This window comes from Ptiloglossa arizonensis, chromosome 7, assembly GCF_051014685.1.
Source record: "Ptiloglossa arizonensis isolate GNS036 chromosome 7, iyPtiAriz1_principal, whole genome shotgun sequence".
Lineage (NCBI taxonomy): Eukaryota > Metazoa > Arthropoda > Insecta > Hymenoptera > Colletidae > Ptiloglossa > Ptiloglossa arizonensis.
This window is the reverse complement of record NC_135054.1, coordinates 20,819,801-20,837,615: the sequence shown is the minus strand read 5'-3', so window position 1 is coordinate 20,837,615 and position 17,815 is coordinate 20,819,801. Positions and strand designations below refer to the sequence as shown.

Below are 17,815 nucleotides of genomic sequence, written 5' to 3'. Positions count from 1 at the left end.
CAGTTGAGATTAATCCTGCGAATGAGTACTGATCGCGGTTGAAATTAGCGTCGCGAATGAGAACTGATCGCGTTTGAAATTAGCGTTGCGAATTATGAATATTAATTGCGTCCGAATAACGAAGCACTCCACGTGCTTCCTCTTGGGAATTTTTCCATTTAATCCCAATAAATTAGTGTTGCGAATAATAAAGCAACTTCCGCGATTTTTATTGAGAATTTTTCATTTCACATTTTATAAATTAACTTCGCGAACATGGAAGCAGTCTGTGTGACTGCTCTCGGGAGTATTTTTTCATTTTCTATTTAATGAATTAGTGTCGCGAATAAGGAAGCAGTCTGTGTGACTGCTCTCGGGAGTATTTTTTCATTTTCTATTTAATAAATTAGTGTTGCGACAGAATGACCCGATCACGATTTTGTTTCCACTTATGAGGAATTTCATGGATGATCACTCACAGATTACGATTTTTGTTTCAGGTCCTTCGGAGATGCCTCGGAGCTGATGTCATTGTTAATTAATTAAAAATATTGTTGTAATTGTCATATTGTAAATCGAGTATTCGTTACTGGAAATACAGTTAAGAAGTTAATGGTGGATTATATAATTTTTTGAATCATATATATCAAAAATGTTACAAAGATATATATATATATATATATATATATATATATATATATATATATATATATATATTTGATATACACATTTTTGATATATTTAAAGAATAGCCCCCGCCTACGGTCAGACAATTGGTAATACTCCATCTATGGTCAGACAAGTAGTATCACCCCGCCCCTAAACAGACAAGCAAATTTACCCCGTCTGTGGTCAGACAAGTAGTATTACCCGTCTATGGTCAGACGAGTAGTTACTATAAGTCTGGGACAAAAGCGGTAAAAGTATTTACAAAAGGATCCTGCATTTCATCACTTTTGAAAAGTCATGCCTTGTGACATTGAGTTTAATATTTTTAAATTTATGTTTCAGGAAAACGTTTGCGGGATCAATGATCAGCGCAACATGGAAACATGCATAATATTTTCCTGTTCTTTTGTACACATGTTTACAGGTGGGATGCAAATGAAATAATTTAAAAGTTAGGTAGGCTTTTATATAGTGGCCACATAGGTAGATAATTCTCTTTATGAGATAGAAAAAGAACACTGCAGTGTATAATTAGGTACATTAGACTTTACGTAGGTAGGCTGTTACTATTAAGTATGAGCGCTCATTTAGGTAGAAATAATTAATATTAATTTTCAAGCAAGTACGTTTCATTCGTGCAATTACGCATTTCCATTTAATTCTTGTAAAATATGGTGATCCATTTTGAATCGACTTGTGTCATAGTTATTCACTATAGTAAATAGTGACTATACCAGGTAGATTCTCCTGAAAACTCTCTTCTTTGTTGATTCTTCGAACAAAGATCGTTTTCCATTCGCACGGTAGAAAAGTATAGATAAATAAACATTGTTAATAAAAGGAGGTTGACTAGGTAGGGCGGGTTTCTATTCGCAGCAACCTCCAAGAGGTGAAACCTGGGCAATCGATATTATTTAATACGTAATTAACAATCGTATCATGAGTAGCATTATAATACAATTGTTAATTACGTAGCAAATAATACGAGCGAATGGCTGCGATCTTGCGTACATGGTTTATTGCAAGATGAGTTCGAATGTAGGGTAGAGTACGTTTCTTTCGTCTTATCGGTCCACGAAGTTATTCATCTGTCGTAAAAGACGAAGAATACTTTTCACTCTGTGTTTAAGTTTCTAGCAGTCTCGTATGGATTTCCAGAATTTCCGCTAAATACAAATCGATTCTAATTTCAACCGTAGTTGGACAAAGTGTCGGTATACATAGTTTTAATTCTGATCGCTCTTTGCGTTCGTACTTTATACTTTACTCGATCGATAAAAATCGATGTGACCCGAACAGCATTGTCTGCAAAATCCATCTCATATCTGGTACACACCTCTCAATACAGGTGGCGCTACAAACTACTGATACCATTCGAGGTCGATAATTCATTGCTACCAGGATATTGTTAATAATTCTTTAATCTATTGTCTTACATCGATTATTAATATATAAATAAACATCAAAATATTGCAAAATCTGTGAAGGCGAACGGTTTCGGTGAATGTTTGTTCATCTACGCGATTGTTATTAATATTCACGCATTTTTCGGACGTTAATGTTGCAATCTTGTTTCAGTAATGTGAATCATTGATCAGCTTGCGGAAATTAATTTTGTGCATTGCAAACGATTAATTTGCCTAAAATTAATTTTGATCGAGATACGAAGTAAAAGATTGGTATCGATATATCTCGATTTTCGATCGAAATTTTTTTCTTCCATGTTTCTCGACGAACTCGAGGACCTCTTCTTTTAGTCGCGCACAAGGGCAAAGAAAGTAATTACAGATAAGAAATTGCTCGAAGAAAATGGGCTTTCCATTGGGTCCCATGATGGATCGACGTTTGAATTGGAAATAATTATTTGCCATCTAAATTGCGAACGAATTCCCCCCTTTTGGAACTTCCATCCCTCGGAACCGAGCACTATTCGTAAAATGAAAAATATGTGCAATAATTTTCTCAAACTCTCGTTAATCATCCTTAATAACGGTTACATCTTATTTCGTTTATATATCCTCCAGGTATTTTAACAACCATCGGCGATTAGTGTTTTTTACAAGTTTTCGATCAAAAAATGTTCCACAGCTCCGTTTGCGATTTTGGATATTTCTTTTTCGATTGTTCAACTACATTTTTCATTATTCGAAACATTCTAACCATAAAATATTATTATTTTTTTATATCCATCTAATAACGAACGTACGTCGAGCAAAATAATTTCAATAATTTCCATTCGTTGACCAAAGTTTGTACAAATGGTTAAACCTCCTATGACTTTTAATCAGGGCTGTAGTTCGCAAACGTGTGCACGAATTAATGGTATACTTGTTCCTCCATCAGCTCGTTCGAGTGAATATTTCACGTCCGTTCGTTGCGCGTGAAATATTCGGTGAAGACTCGATCGAATCTTGTTTAACGCTTCTGGATAACGAGACATTCCTTAGATAAACCGAGCCGCGTATCCGACACCAAATTTAATTTCGTTCTCGCGTTGCAACTCGTCTCGCGAGTTATCGATCGAAAATTTGAGACATCGCGGGGATCGCATCGCGCGACCGTGTATGCGAATCACGGATCGATGGTAGGGGGTTTCCGTGGTTTATAAACGTTGCGTCCGCTCGTTTGTTCATCGTTCGTGTCGCGAAACTGAACGTAGCATCGATATCGAGCGTCGAAACGTCCCCGGCAGCACAATGAATCGTTTCCTGCACTTGGTCCTGCTCTTCGTCGTTCTGCCCTTCGCAAAGTAACAATCTCGTCGATACTTTTATCTTCCGTTTGAATGTTTCCCCGTAGTAATATCGAACAAGATCGTTCGTCGAATCTCGTTAAAGAGATTCGCTTGTCGACGAGGGTGCACGGTTTTCCGCGTGGTTCGAGTTTCGTTCGAGAGATTCCTTCGATCCGAACGGTTGACGATCGTCTTATCGGGGAAACTCGCGACAAAAGTACCGGGCACGATGTATTCCGTATTTTTGTCAGATTTTTTCAACGTGTGCTTCAACAGGTGCCCCGTGCAACAGTACCGAGTCGATTTGCTTCCTTTCTTTGTGCACATCCACGTTCACAAGTATCGAGACACCCTGTACTTTTACAAAAACAAATATGTGTGAGAACCGTTCCGAGAAGAATACGGTTCTCGCCGTAGATTACGTATTTTTTTCGATCATCGGACTACGCGACTGATAACGTTTATCCCCGTGTTCGATTCCACCAGGCAAGAGGCGGTCGAAAATGGTCAGTGCCAGTGCGCCGTGTTTCCGGTGCAAATACCGGAACCAATTATCGAAGGCGGTCTTCAATATAATGTCACGTGTGACGACCAAGGGGAGGACACGTGTGGACGTTTGTGCGCTGCTCTGGTAAGTAAATAATCCGCGCGTTGAACAACCTGGCCGATTTGTAAATTTTGTGCAGGGCCAGAGCGCGGAGGAGAAGGCGCCCCAGATGATTTGCAAGAAGCTGAAAGTTCACGTGGAGAATCTGCAGGTGAGCTTTGTTCGTTTAGTTGACAAACGTTACGGTTATACGTTCGTTTGTCAAGTGTACGGGTTACTTATTCGTTTGGTTGCCAATTATTAGGGTCGCTCGCTCATTTGCCAAGTGTACGAATTACTTATTCGTTTGTTTGCCGGGCACACACCACTCGCGTACACTGTATATTATGAATGACAATCGAATACCGGAATTTCTGTAAATTCCGAAACTGAGAATACGATCTTTGGATATTACGGAACACGCGATAAACGGATAACCAGCGATAAAAATGTGAGAAATATGTACCGGTCACCGCTGAAAAAAATACTCGCATAATCTGTCGCGTTCACCACTGTACAGCACAGACGGGCAACATTTTACTCGTATAAAGAATGACGGATAAAACCACCGTATAGCGATTCATTCGCTACGTTTACAACCTATTGGACGGTGAAATTTTTATTTATTCATCGTGAAATATTTCATATCGCGCGTCCGATGTTTAGTTTCGTTCAACGGGTAACGCACGGGAAGTTTATTTACAATTTTATTCGTTGTTCGACGTTTTTATCTCGATAGAAATTGTGCACGTGTTCGTTGCACCAGACGCAGCGTTTTAGAAATTAGCCAGACACGCACCGGCATTCCTGCCGCGAGAAAAACGGATTTCGTGTGGAAAAAAAAAACGCTAGCTGGCGCGGTACGAAAAAATTTTTATCTCTGTTATTCTTCTCGTAATTTCGTTCGTCGTATCTGAGAAAAGTTTTACCGTGTATCGAGAGGAAGCAACGAGAAAAAACGGCTTGTACATCGATAAACAAATTTCCGAATCGGTGACGATTAAATACGATTCTGTACACGTGTCTTTAAAAGTACTCCAATCGTGTACGATTCCACGTAACAACGATCAGTTACTCGTCAAAAATTACACGTATCGAAGTGTACTTACACGTACGTTGTATACGTCAAATAGATATCTCTAGTGACAACTCAATTACATTTCCTTCGACGTTTCCCAAAGAAAAAGATTGCCTTTCTTGCAGAAAGAATGTCAGTGTCTAACCATCTACCGTGATCGAAACGATCGGAATAATTCGTGGTGACGCAATTCCATTTTCTACTCGTATTTTCGTCTCGTTTCGAGACCCGGAATCTCCCTTATTCGACCACGAATGTTCTTCTATCGTTTCGTATTTCGATGGACGCTTCATTTGCGTATTTTTGGTGAATTTCCATCGACGCGCGCGTTCGCGCGTACACATTTTCATCGATGGCCGTATACGTGTGTGTTCAGGTGGCGGTGTACGCGAAAATCTGTAACGCGACCGGCTGGAAGTACACCGGCTTGAAGAGCGCGAAACCAGTCTGCTGTCACGAGGGGAAATCGACACCCTGCCGGGAACCGGCGCCATTGATCGAGGATCGAACGAACCCGTTGGCGTTTATCGTGTAACTCGTCGTCGGTTGTCCTCCGCGTGAAATTTTTTCGTCGCCATTATCGTTGATCGCGCAACGCTTCGAGAACATTTATTACTTTATCGATAACCGATGAATTCGTTCCGTCGTACGCCGTTGCGCGTGTAATCACGCGCGACCGACGTAAATAATGATCGATCGTCGGCCAGAAATAGATACGGGAATTTGTACAAATCGAACGTAACGGCGAACGGATACGATCGGTTCCACGAAATTGTGTAACGCGTTATCAACGTTCTACGTAGAAAGAATAGCAACGAGAGAAAGCGAGACGGTGATAGGACAGAGAAACAATGAGAGATCGCATCGTTCGGAATAGCTATACAAGTAGTTGGTAAAGTAGAGGGAACGCTAGTTGGGAATACACCCCCGAACGGTTTAGACAATAGATTCGCAACGGAGGAGAGTTCCGGGGCTACAAATATTAGTGTTTTGTCGATTGTTCTCCACGAGGACAAGGGAGATGTAAATGCGTGCGCGTGTGGCAACGTCTGTAATTTCACGATGGAACACAATTGGGCCGTTTGGACGTGCATCTACGCCCGCTTCGTTGTTTGTATCGTTTCGAGTTTAATTTCGAAATAAAGTTTTCAGGTACGCCGTCGAGCAACGGCGAAGAAGGTATTTACCGATTCGTTGTCCCTTGTAATCGATCCTGGTGCGTTCTTCGGATCTCTTTCGACCAATCCTCCCGTTCCACAATTTCTTCGCAAACTATCGTAACAAACGAGAGCGGATGTAACAGGTATTCTTTCTCGAATGGAAGAACGCGTTAATTTTCCATTTCGCATCGCGATACGTTCTTTCTGGAATTGGAAAACGTTTCAATTTTCCAAAAATGTATATTTTCTCGAACGGAATAACGCGGTTAATTTTTTATTCCCATCGCGATGTATTCTTTTCGGAGTTCTTTCGGAGGAACGCGTTAATTTTCCAATCCGTATCGGGCAGATTCGATCCAAGGCCGAATCAGAGTTCTCTATCTGGCTGGAAATGATTTTTCGGAGACTGTTTCGGCATCTCGGTCCGAGATTCGGTCGGTTCGAGCCGATCCGATCCAACGGTTCCCTCCGACCGAAATCGTCGACTTAAAAGCATTAAACGCTGCCCGCTCGCGTCCCTCTTGCCTAGAAACGATCATACCTACGCAGCTCGACTACTGGTAGTAGCCGACGGAATACAGAGCACCTCTCACGGATTCCCAGATATCTTCTATTTCGTCAATGGTGTTCCGAGACTCTCGTCCCAGAAGCCGCGCGCGGTTCAATAGAGGGTTTGTTATCGCTACCCCCGACTTCCTGGCGATGAGTCCTGCCTCGTGGCTCTCTGTATCGACCTTGCCGGCCTGGGAGGGCCCATTGTGAGCTCGCGGTTTTGTCGTCTTTTCTTCTCCCGATTTAATGACTCCGCCATTTTCGCGCAACCCCCGTCCACCAACCTCGAGGAATTCAGCACGGTTTTCCGCCTCGCGCGGGTCTCGACATAATTTTTCCCGGATCGTTCGGTGATGGAATCCAGCCGATGTCGCGTTTCATCCGCGAGGAATCGAGACAGGTTGGATTCTCGAATCGATCCGAGCGAACGAGTCTCCAATAAAATCGGTGTTTTCGAAAGTAAGGGCCCACGATGGAGGTTTCTACCGGGGACAATCGTGGCCAACTCGAACCACGTTTCTTTAACGAGACGAATGGGGACAACTTGGACATCTCTGTGGATGCACCGATCAATGGAGTCTAACAAGGAACGAGAGAATATTTTTTTTATCCATCGATACATCGATCGTTGAAATTTAACGAAAGGGAATACGATGGAAAAATCTTCGCGGAGATTCACGCGAGTAAATTAAACCTCTCTCTCTCTCTGTGTTAACGCACCCGTAGAAACGGGTATTATCTCGCATCTAACGCTCATCTCGAACGCAGAAATTTTCCTCTTCGTCGAAGGCGCCTGTCGAAAATATTTGGAGGCCGATACGAACGACGAGGACGGGAAACCGTAAATACACGGTGGAAAATAGAATCTCCTCGAGCACGGGGGTAAGATAAATCTCAATCAAGGGAGAACGCGGATTCGAAGCAGTTTATCCAATAATGTGTCGCGTAATCGAATCTCCGGGGTAGCACCTGGCGGAGTCGCGATGGGTGAGGTCACGTTTGCGTAAATAATTCTACGTCGGTGGGATAATCGATGCGCTGGGTATTATCGTGTATATACATCGTTAGTTTGTTAACCAGGATATTAGCACCCGCGTGTTTCCGCGCGTGCGAATCGGCACAAAGGACCGCCAAATTATACGAGCCGCGGTTGCATCTCGGTGAATCGAGTCGTGCTCTCCCCTTCTCCTTCTTTTCCTTCATTTCCGGGCTCTCGTTTTATCGGCGGCCGAGGACCCTGCGTTTCACTTGTATCTCGATTATGGTCGAAGGAAAATCAATTAGTCGCGCGAGACAACCACCTTCTCATTGCGGATCGAGCGAACGGGACGACTCGCGCGTTTGCATCGTGTCAATTTGTTTCCCGAGAGATAGAGGGCGTGTGTCTACGAGCTTGAGCGAATAGACGGGAGACTGAGAAACGAGGAGTGGGGAAACGGCCGTCCAATTACCTTGAGCGGACAAATTATAAGTGCGAGACGCGAGAGACGTGCTAGAGAGAGAGAGAGAGAGGGTAAGCAACCGCACGGTGTAACTAGTTGATCGGCGTCACTGTCGATAGTTTGTACTTTTCTCTTCGATGCGAGACCAATTATCGACAAAAGGGCATTTAACGATCAACCTTTTGACCATGGACGATTTCCATACATTAGAGTTACATTCGGGACATTTTCGTCCAGAAACCTCGGGTCTTTTTCAATTCCTCGCAAAAAGTATTTACGTGAAAATTTATGCAAAGAATTAACGTAGAAAGTTTCTCCCTAATCTGTTATAATATATACCACTAAACGTCTCAATATTCTTTTCTTTCAACCGTCTAGATATCGACGCCATTTCTTACTTTAGATACCACGGGATGGACATTGAAATAAAATCGCTCTTCGACCGAGAATCTTTTTTACCGATTTAAAAATTATTTTCCACAACATAATTTCAATTCTGTGAACGTTCGCCCGGGTATTCTCTCTTCTTAAATGCTCGAACAGTGTTTCCCGTTTTTCTGCTCGTGATCTCGTCGCAAACAGGGGGACTCGATACGGTTCCGTAAGTAAAAATCCATCGACTCGTGGAGATCACGTTGAACGCGTTACTCTACATCGACGACGTGGCTAGATCCTCGCTCCTCTCTTCGATCGGATGTCCATAGTCGTTGAAAAGTATATATACCCGGAGCGGGCCATTTCGCCGGCATCCGGAGCAGTCTCTAACGACGTCATCGTTTGAAACACGTTGCTCCGGACCATTAATTCAAAGTCACCGACAGAGCTCCGCATAATGAATGCCCCCGAATGGAAAAAGAGATCAAAATAGATCGTCGGACGAGCCAGGATGCCCGGTCTCGGAAGAGAAATAGAAACAGGGGCTTCGAAGGCTCGTAACCGTCGAAGCTGGAGGGGGTCGAAGCTCGAAATTAAGCTCGCGGAGGAATCCGTAATTAGATCGTATAAATTATCAGTTTACCAGCAGGGGGAGGGGACGAGGGCAATGGAAGTTACACGAGAGTGTTATCGGAAAGTAATCAAAGCGTTAGACCCGTGCGTGATATTAATATGCATATTAACGTCGCTAATATCTGGGGCGAGAGCTTATGAATCCGTGCGTAAGATCCACGGGATCTTAAACACACCCTAACGCGCCCGTTAATAAAGATAAATGACTTGTTTGCCTAATGGGAGTGACAGTAACGATTTGCGACGATGTAAACGAGCGACGGAGCGAAGTTACCTCGAGGAAGGGTTCATTCGGTGTCGGCGTGTAATCAATTTTGATGGCTCCGTGATCGCCGGGATCGCTCGGAACACGCGGGGTTCTTGTTTCCACGAACGATGGATGGGAAACGAGTGGACGAATCGAACACCAGCGGATGAGAAAAGCACCTAGAGGGGATTTAAGTCTCTTTCGTAGCGCTCGTACCCAAGGGCGGAGGTTACTCGGCTCGCACGAAGGGATCCTTGTTTCTTCCAGGACCAGTCGCCAGTTAAACGAATTAAACGCTTATAGTTGAGAAATTAATTCCCCCTTTGGAAACTTAATACCCTATTTACGTAGAATTTAATCCTTGCGAGTGCGAGTTCCGTACTGTGGCGTTCACGGTTACCTAGACTTTCGCGTATAAACCTCATACTTGGGGAGATCACGAGCTATGGAAGTATCCACCACTCGCAGAGGGGATTGATTTTGAATAATTAGAGAGGATCCGTATAAAGTGGCTAGCTAAACTTTCTAAATTTCGCTTACTCGTAACGATAAGCTACCGCATCGAATGCGAGTTCTTGGGTATTTAGACTAGAGTGTTTCTAAACCCATCGATCAGAAATGGACACACCTTGGTATCCACTACCAGGGAGCGTTGACTCAGAACCAGTCATCGAGAGCTACAGATGACCCTAGACTCCAATCTCCAGCAGTTGGAAGGATGTTTACTCTTGCGTCATTTTTGCAGCTGGACTGACAAACAATTCCATCTACTCTTGCACTTAAATGTACAGAGATCGATAGACCGTGTAATTAGGTAGTACCTAATCTTAACGAGATCTCACGTGCGAAGGAAGAGTTCCTCGATCCAACGCTCACGAGTACCTAAATCAGTGTATCTTTGACCCCATTGATCCGACGATCGCGAACAAAAGATACCTACTCTCCAGTATCCACCTTTATCAGGGTGTTAGAAAACCCTTAACGTAGAATTTAAACCTTTTGTTCGCCTCAACGATAGCGAATAGCTAAAGATACTCTCCGGAGGATCCTCGAGATCCTTCGACACACGAGGAAGTGTTTCCTCGGAGCACAGAGCCAGGAATTAAACACTGGTACCTGAGAAAGTATACCGACTACCTGAGAATTTAACACTCCACTTACTCTACTTGGAATATTTATTTCGAACGTGTAACGATGGTGACACTCGGGTTCCAGGATTCTCCGAGACATCTGGAGTTCCAAGATTCTTCGTGACACCCGGAGTTCTGGTTCCCGCAGATCGGATAGAAATATAAATGCATCGACGAACTTTTCGGACGAGACAACGTCCAGGCATCCCCGAGAAGCTGTCAATTCGTTCGGGCAAGGTCTGGACCCGTTCTTGGTGAGTTTTGTCAGGATGTCGACGAAAGGAACGCGACGTTATCGCGATCATCGAAGGTACAGCGTGTCGTCGACCAATTACCAGTCCCGACATCGTTAATGCGTGTATTCGCTTTCACGTTGCACACCACGAAGTACACTACGCGACGTGCAAACATCGCCTTAGAGCCCATAAGCCGGTTTAATCCTCCGCAGGCCTCTCACGCCTCCTTAACGTCACTTCAGCACGTGCACCGTGGCCGTTGGCCCGTGCGCGAACTCCTTCGAGCTGGACGGTCGATTATGCCACGTTAATCGTGAATCCTGGCCAGTTCGGAGAGCGAGTCCCTCGGGACGCTCCGTAACTTCGACGGAAGACACGAGACTCGCGCAACCTCCAAAGGGGAGGCACCCGGTAAATTCCGAAAACTTTTACAAAATTCCTCGTCGATCGGTCGAACGAAATTCAGATCTTTCTTTTACCCAAGTTTTCAAGGTCACCTTCAACTTTTTTCACTCGGTAAACTTCTCCGACACTTCGAAGTACCTCTGTTCTCTTCCAAATTTTTCAAACTAGGGGAAACTATTACCAATTATCGTTTATAAACTACACGACTCACGGGGTAGTCAAATTACGACCTAAAGGTAAATCGAACCCCCTTTACTCTTAATCGATTTTTTTCCAAATTTTTCCAACCTTATCGCAGCTTATCGTCGCTCCCTCTCGACTTTCAAATCCGTGTCTCGATTCCGTACGGATAAATTATTTTCCACGAACCGTTCAAAGATTCGTAGATACTCGAATTCGATACAAGGGTAAATCGAACTCCCTTTACTCGTCTCTCGATAGACATCGCGAGGCCAGACTCGTCGAAAGCTCGGTTCGGTTCCGGTTCAACGCTCGAAAGACGTCAAAGTCCGTGCGCGAGCGTTCGAATTCCAATTTCACGTGGATCGAAACGGCGTGGCGCGGTAATCAACTGCGTGCAGCCAATAATCGCGCGGAGCCTCGGCTGGGAAAGCGGGTACGGCGCGACGTGTCGCCTAATAGGTAAACACACGTGCATAAATACGGCTCGCGCGCGAGCGATTGTCGGGTCGCGCGCTGGCAGCCGTAGATGTAGTCCCGAAGCCGGTTTCCGGCCGAAGTAACATGTAACGTATGATCCGTAATGGCATGGAGGAGACACGCGGGAGGCTTATACACAGGCATCGGCCAGATTAAGGCAGCTAAGGTAGTGTTTGCACGTCACGTTACGGGAACGTTGCGCACCGTGACGCGACAGCGAGCGTGTGGCTTTAACCCATCGTGATGGTTTACGCTCGCGGATAATTGCCGTGAAACGTACATCTGATGCCACGTTCCATCAGCTTTTTATCCACCTAGGAGGAAAAGGTTCGTTGACAAGCTTAGGAACCAGTCGACGCGACGATCTGTTCGTTGCGATCGCGTTAACTACGATATTAGAAACTTCCATTGGGGAGACCAGTGGTTTTCTCCCTCGGTAATTCGTACAATGCGATCCACATCGATTCCAGAGGATCGTTCGTTCGAGAATTTCGTTTAATTTATATAATTGGAACTCGAGTTCGCGCACCCGTGATAAAACTTTCGTTTATCGCACCGTTGTATCTCGGCTCTTACGCGAACGTACCCGTTGCATCGAAACGTTCGCGGTTGTTACTTTTTAATTCGATTCCACGACTTTTTCGTACGATGTTTCGGAGAGCCGGTGATTCGAGAGGGAAACTGATGATCGTGTAGGAAAAAATGCAGGAAAAATATGGTATAAAAATTCTATTCGTATACGGTTGATAATATTATAGATCGGTGTACAATCGACAGGGCGTACGAAAAAATAACGATTCTCTGCGAAAGAATGCATCGAAAATATTGAAAAAAAATTTTAATCGCATATTTTATTCGCAAACGATTGATGATACTTCGGCGTGTAGAATCGATGGCGCGAGGGGGAAGAACGGTCGTACGAAAAAAATGCATCGAAAGTCTGAAACTCGATTTTCGGAAATTGCACTCGAATATTTTATTCGGAAACGATTAATAATCTCCGGGGTGTGGATCGTGGATTGCCGTAACTGGTTAAGGAGTTGCCAAATCGGCCCCGGAGGAACCGGAAGCCCGTGGATCGGCGCGCGAAACTTCGTAGACGTGCTTATTAACTTATTGCGTCTTCTAAGTTCCTGCTAAACTGATATTAATTACCGTGCTCTTCGGTGCTCTAACTTTCCACGGCTTGTAGTCGCCTCTCTTCTCGACCCACTTTAAAATTTCTCTCCCTTTTATTCATCACGCTCAGTTTCCCGCGCCCTTCTCGAGGGTCACTCTCGCGCTCTCGAGGGTCGTTCAGTGTTCTCGTCAACGGGGAGAGAGAAATTTTCGCGGGAGGCTCGAGCCCTTCCTCGAGTTTCAATTTTGGCATTGGTACTCTTCAATTCGCGAATCAGGGGGAAAGAAAAATTTCCATCGTTGTTAGAGGAGATTTCCGAATAACGCCACGTCGCGAACCTGAAAGAACGACCACAATCTCGCAGAACATAATTCCGTACAATAACGATCGAGTCGTAATTATTTTTCCTACGTTCGTAAACGAAACACGATCCTTTTCTTCTCGCGTGTAATGTTGTAAGAAAAGATACGAAAGGGAAGAATTTTTTACACAAAAGCTAACTATACTTGCACTCGCAAATACTCACTTACTCACCTACAACGAGTACTGTACCATTCTGAAATTTTAACGGAATGCATTAATCGGAAACGAAAGCGAAAGTAGAAGTTACAAAGGTTCTTAAAGATCGTTCGAACGTTACGTTACGAGTACGAATACTATTTTATCAAATTAGTGCCTCCGTCCCGTGAATTTAATTCACAACGACCCGTTAGTTTGGAGCGGCCTGTACAACGGTCGAATTGCACATATAAACGAGCCACGTACCGGAATAAAGAAAACCAGGATAGCGCTGCGAAACTACAAAACCAATACTGGCGTGCAAGCATCTTTCACCGAGAAAATATTTCCCACTAGACGCTCCTCCAGGAGTCTTATATACGATCGGGGATCCGGCACGGTAAACATGATTCTCGTTCTTCGACCAACATGTCCCTGGAGGTGTGTCCGAAAATACGGTGGATCGTTAATGCACCGGACAAGCCCCCCTGAAACTACGCGCGAACGATTGATACCGACACAGGACCAGTTTGCGAATTTTACAGAGTGAACCATGGCCAAACCATGGCTAACTAATGCATCTTGATACCTATATCTAACTTGACCCATTTGCGTCGTATTTAAATGCCCCATAGTAATCCCGGTAAGCAGATTTAAATAGCTTGAACTTAATAGGCAGATTTAAACGTCCTATAGTAAACATAGTAGGCGGATTTGAATGTTCTATTGTGAATCTAGTAGGCAAAATTACTGATTCGTAGCAACCCGGTAGATAGATGATAACCAAATAGGCGGATGTAAATACTGTAAAGTAACTTGGGGGAAATTTCAATGGGCGCGAACTTCCGAAAGATTGTGTGTGTTTATTTTCCCAAACACCACATTGTTCGATCGCTCGAAGGGTGTACCTTATGGTGTTGTAAGGAGCAAACTTTACGAGGATAAGTTTTTATTTTTTCCAACGTTTCGACCTTAGGTATCGACCCTCTTCGAGAGCTATATAAATTCTTAAGAAAAGCAGAAACAAGTCGATCTATATTATACTTTATTCTTTATTTTACGTTCTTAAGACGTGTGTTAGTTTCCGAGATTGTTCCACAATTTTATATTTCGCACTATCGCCACTCCTATTTCTTTTCGAGAATTTATACCGTCTCTCAAAGAGGGCCGATACCCGTGAAAACGTTGAGAAACAATAAATTTATTCTCGCACAACCAAAGTTATGCTCTTTACGACCAAACGAGGTATACCCTTCGAGCGATCAAATTGCCAGAATATTCGAGGCAAGAAACGATAACCCGTTGTTGTTTGATTATATTATTCACGAAGTATACTCGACGCGTAATCTCGGTCACCGTGAACCGGATCAGCGTCAAAGATCAAAATTGTTTTCATATCGTGAATCTCGTTTCTTTTTAATTAAAAACAAAAAAAAAAGAGAGGCAGGAACAAAGTCTCGAAGTATTTTTCAATTTATACCCCTCGGTATTTTCACGAATTGATAAATTTTTCCATTCGCTGCCTGTTTAACGCGTGTACGATTCAATATATTCTGTGGAAATTTGAAAGACGATTTTAACATTAATTCCAGCGCGTCGAGAGACGTAATAAATTCGCTGGCCGGTATTCGCTCGATGGAATTTTCATTTTCCATGCGTAAAACGCCGCCCGTATGAACAAATGCAACGGCAAAGTAAACCTTCCATCCGATTTTCGCTGCACGATTGATCCCTGGATCCACTGGTTCGGTCCTAAAATTTGACGCGCTGATAAAGCTCTTCTATCGATGATCATCGAAATAACATTCACCGTCCCTATCCATTCGATTATGGACGAGAAACGGCACAACGTTGCGAATCCCTCCAACTTTGTTCGAGCAATCGAAAGAGCTATTACTATTACGCAAATATTGAAAATAATGAAACGAAAACATCGTTAGTTTGGGGTAAAAAGAGGGGATTGAAAGGGTTTGACATCTTTCGTGAGAAACGGAAGTACTTTGAACGTAGTAAAAGCACTCCAGGAAGTAATTTCGGTAATGAGATAAATATTTACCAATCCTCCGGATAGTAACATTTCTTCGACTCCAATTCATCGTCTAGATATTCTCGTTAACAATTTGCTTCTTTTTCTACCTTCGAGAACTGGTGGTGTTTCGCGCTGCGATTTTTAAATACGGTTTCACTTTGTTCGGTGTGCACGACCCGAGCAGAAAAAACTCCAAGTCTCTCGTGGAAGTAATTTCGGCAAAGAAACAAATATTTACGAATCCTCCGGATAGCAAAATACCCCCCGAATCCAACCTGTCGGTTAAACTACGGATTCTCGTTAACAATTTGTTTTCTCGTGCCTTTCAACCTTGAAAAGATGCTTTGCATTCCTCTCGTGCTACGATTTTTAAATACAGTTTCACATTGTTAAGTAGGTACACGTAGAAAAAACTTCGCGTTTCGCGAGGAAGTAATTTCACTGGAGAAACAAACATTTGCGAATCCTTCAGATAGCAACATTTTCACCTCGTCCGATCCATTTATTGAATTAGAAAATGTCGTTAAAAATATACTTTTACATCCATTTTAATCTCGATGGTGCTTTACACTCTTTTATTTTATTTATTTTGAACACGGTTTCACAATGTCGGATATGTATTAATCGAGTGGAAAAAAACTTTTGATCTCTCGAAGAGGTAATTTCGGTAAAGATTCGAATATTTACGAATTCTTTGTCGTTTAAAAATTGTCTCTACTCCGTTGTATAAACTAGAAGTCGCGCACACTCTGTAGCCAATAGCAGCCTCGTAGACAGTTTGTAAAAATTATCAAGCATCGTCCCCTTTGTCGAAGGTTTTACAGGTTGTTTCATGGGCGATTCGTTTGCGCGCCAGTAAACAATTTAAATCATCGTCGAGTGAGAGAACCAACACCCCTTGAATTTTACACCGTGGCGAGAGAGCGTTTTATTACGTGTACATTCGTCGTTTCGCTGCGGATTTTAATGGTCCTTTAGAAAGTATAAATTATGCTTCCGCCACGGTATAAATTTGACACGCTCTAACGCGGATCGTTTGTTACGGACCCCATCGCCCCCTTCGTCCTGGCGATAATACGTCGATATTATTAAATTCAATTAATTAAATAATTAGTTGGCTAATTACTTAACGTCGGATATTAATTACGTGGTAATTTACAACGGGTAATGTGCCTTTGGTTTAACGACGATCGCATCGTTCCGAAGATAAAAACTCGGATAATAAATCTGTCGATCGTCGAAAGGATAAATTTTATTCATTCGAGAACATCGTCGTCGATAAATTAGCAACAGAACTTTACAATTAATCCGAGCGACGATTACACGGAGCAATTTTTTCGTAATCCCCCTCGTCGCGAAAGTTACGACGTAATTCCACTTAGTCGCGCGTCTGACCACGGACGAGCCGTATCTACTCAACCCCCTTGTTCTCGTTTTTTACGTTCTCCTGTCTCGTCATTTTAGTGTGCACGAGTCGATCATATTTTGTTCGAACTTCACCCGTATTAATTTTAAATATGCTTCGAACAGCTTTCGTTTTACGGCTTAATAAAATAAAAATGGAAGAACCTTTCAGATCCTCGACTCGCCCTCCTCGGGATCGTTAAAATCCGTAATCCTTCGTATAATGAAATTTAAAGAAAAAAAAAGAGAAATGATCAATGTCGTGGATTAAAACGCTGCTGACTTCGTGTTCGTAGAACCGTTTTCCAGGGAATTGACAAAATCCCTGGTCTGAACCGATTTTCCAGATATTTCGCCGGCGAATTGGAAAAAAATAAAAAATACCATCAAAGAGCGGAGCTTTGGTAAACGAGGGACAGCGGATTTTTTCGAATTTAATTTAAACAAACAGAACATACCCGTTCTTATTCCTTTTTCGTTTCCAGGCAGGAACGGCTGACTTGTTACTGACTCGTATTACTTGCGTGTCTAGAAGCACGGCACGTTTCGCGACGTTTCCTTGCCCCGCTATTTTCGAGGAGAATAATTATTGTTCTTTCGCGTGTTCCCCACCTCTCTACGTGCCCCCTGGGAGTCTTTTCCAACGAAATTCGCGTTAGAACGTCCAGAAAATCGTCGCGATAACGACACGTCTCGCAAAATACGCTTCTGCTCTGTCACTAATTACGGGAAAATTGTTTTCCTCCTTTCAATTTGGGATTCGAGGCTCGAGGAAGCTGGAGAGCCTGTAGTTTCAAAGGGTAAAAAACCTCCGGCGATGTTGCACGGGGTGTAAATGTTTAAAACGAAACCGCTATATTCGTGCGCGACTCGCTCGA

General features: G+C 43.3%; 1 protein-coding gene across 1 annotated transcript in view; it reads left to right on the top strand.

Moving 5' to 3' along the window:
- Window positions 1-1,554: 1,554 nt before the first annotated feature.
- Window positions 1,555-17,815, top strand: part of LOC143149126 (uncharacterized) — a 114,248-nt gene continuing 97,987 nt past the window's right edge. The window contains exons 1-3 of the mRNA XM_076316221.1: window positions 1,555-3,397; window positions 3,869-4,013; window positions 4,069-4,140. Coding sequence (XP_076172336.1) covers window positions 3,345-3,397; window positions 3,869-4,013; window positions 4,069-4,140 — 270 coding nt within the window. The 5' untranslated portion in view covers window positions 1,555-3,344. The remainder of the gene's footprint in view (window positions 3,398-3,868; window positions 4,014-4,068; window positions 4,141-17,815) is intronic.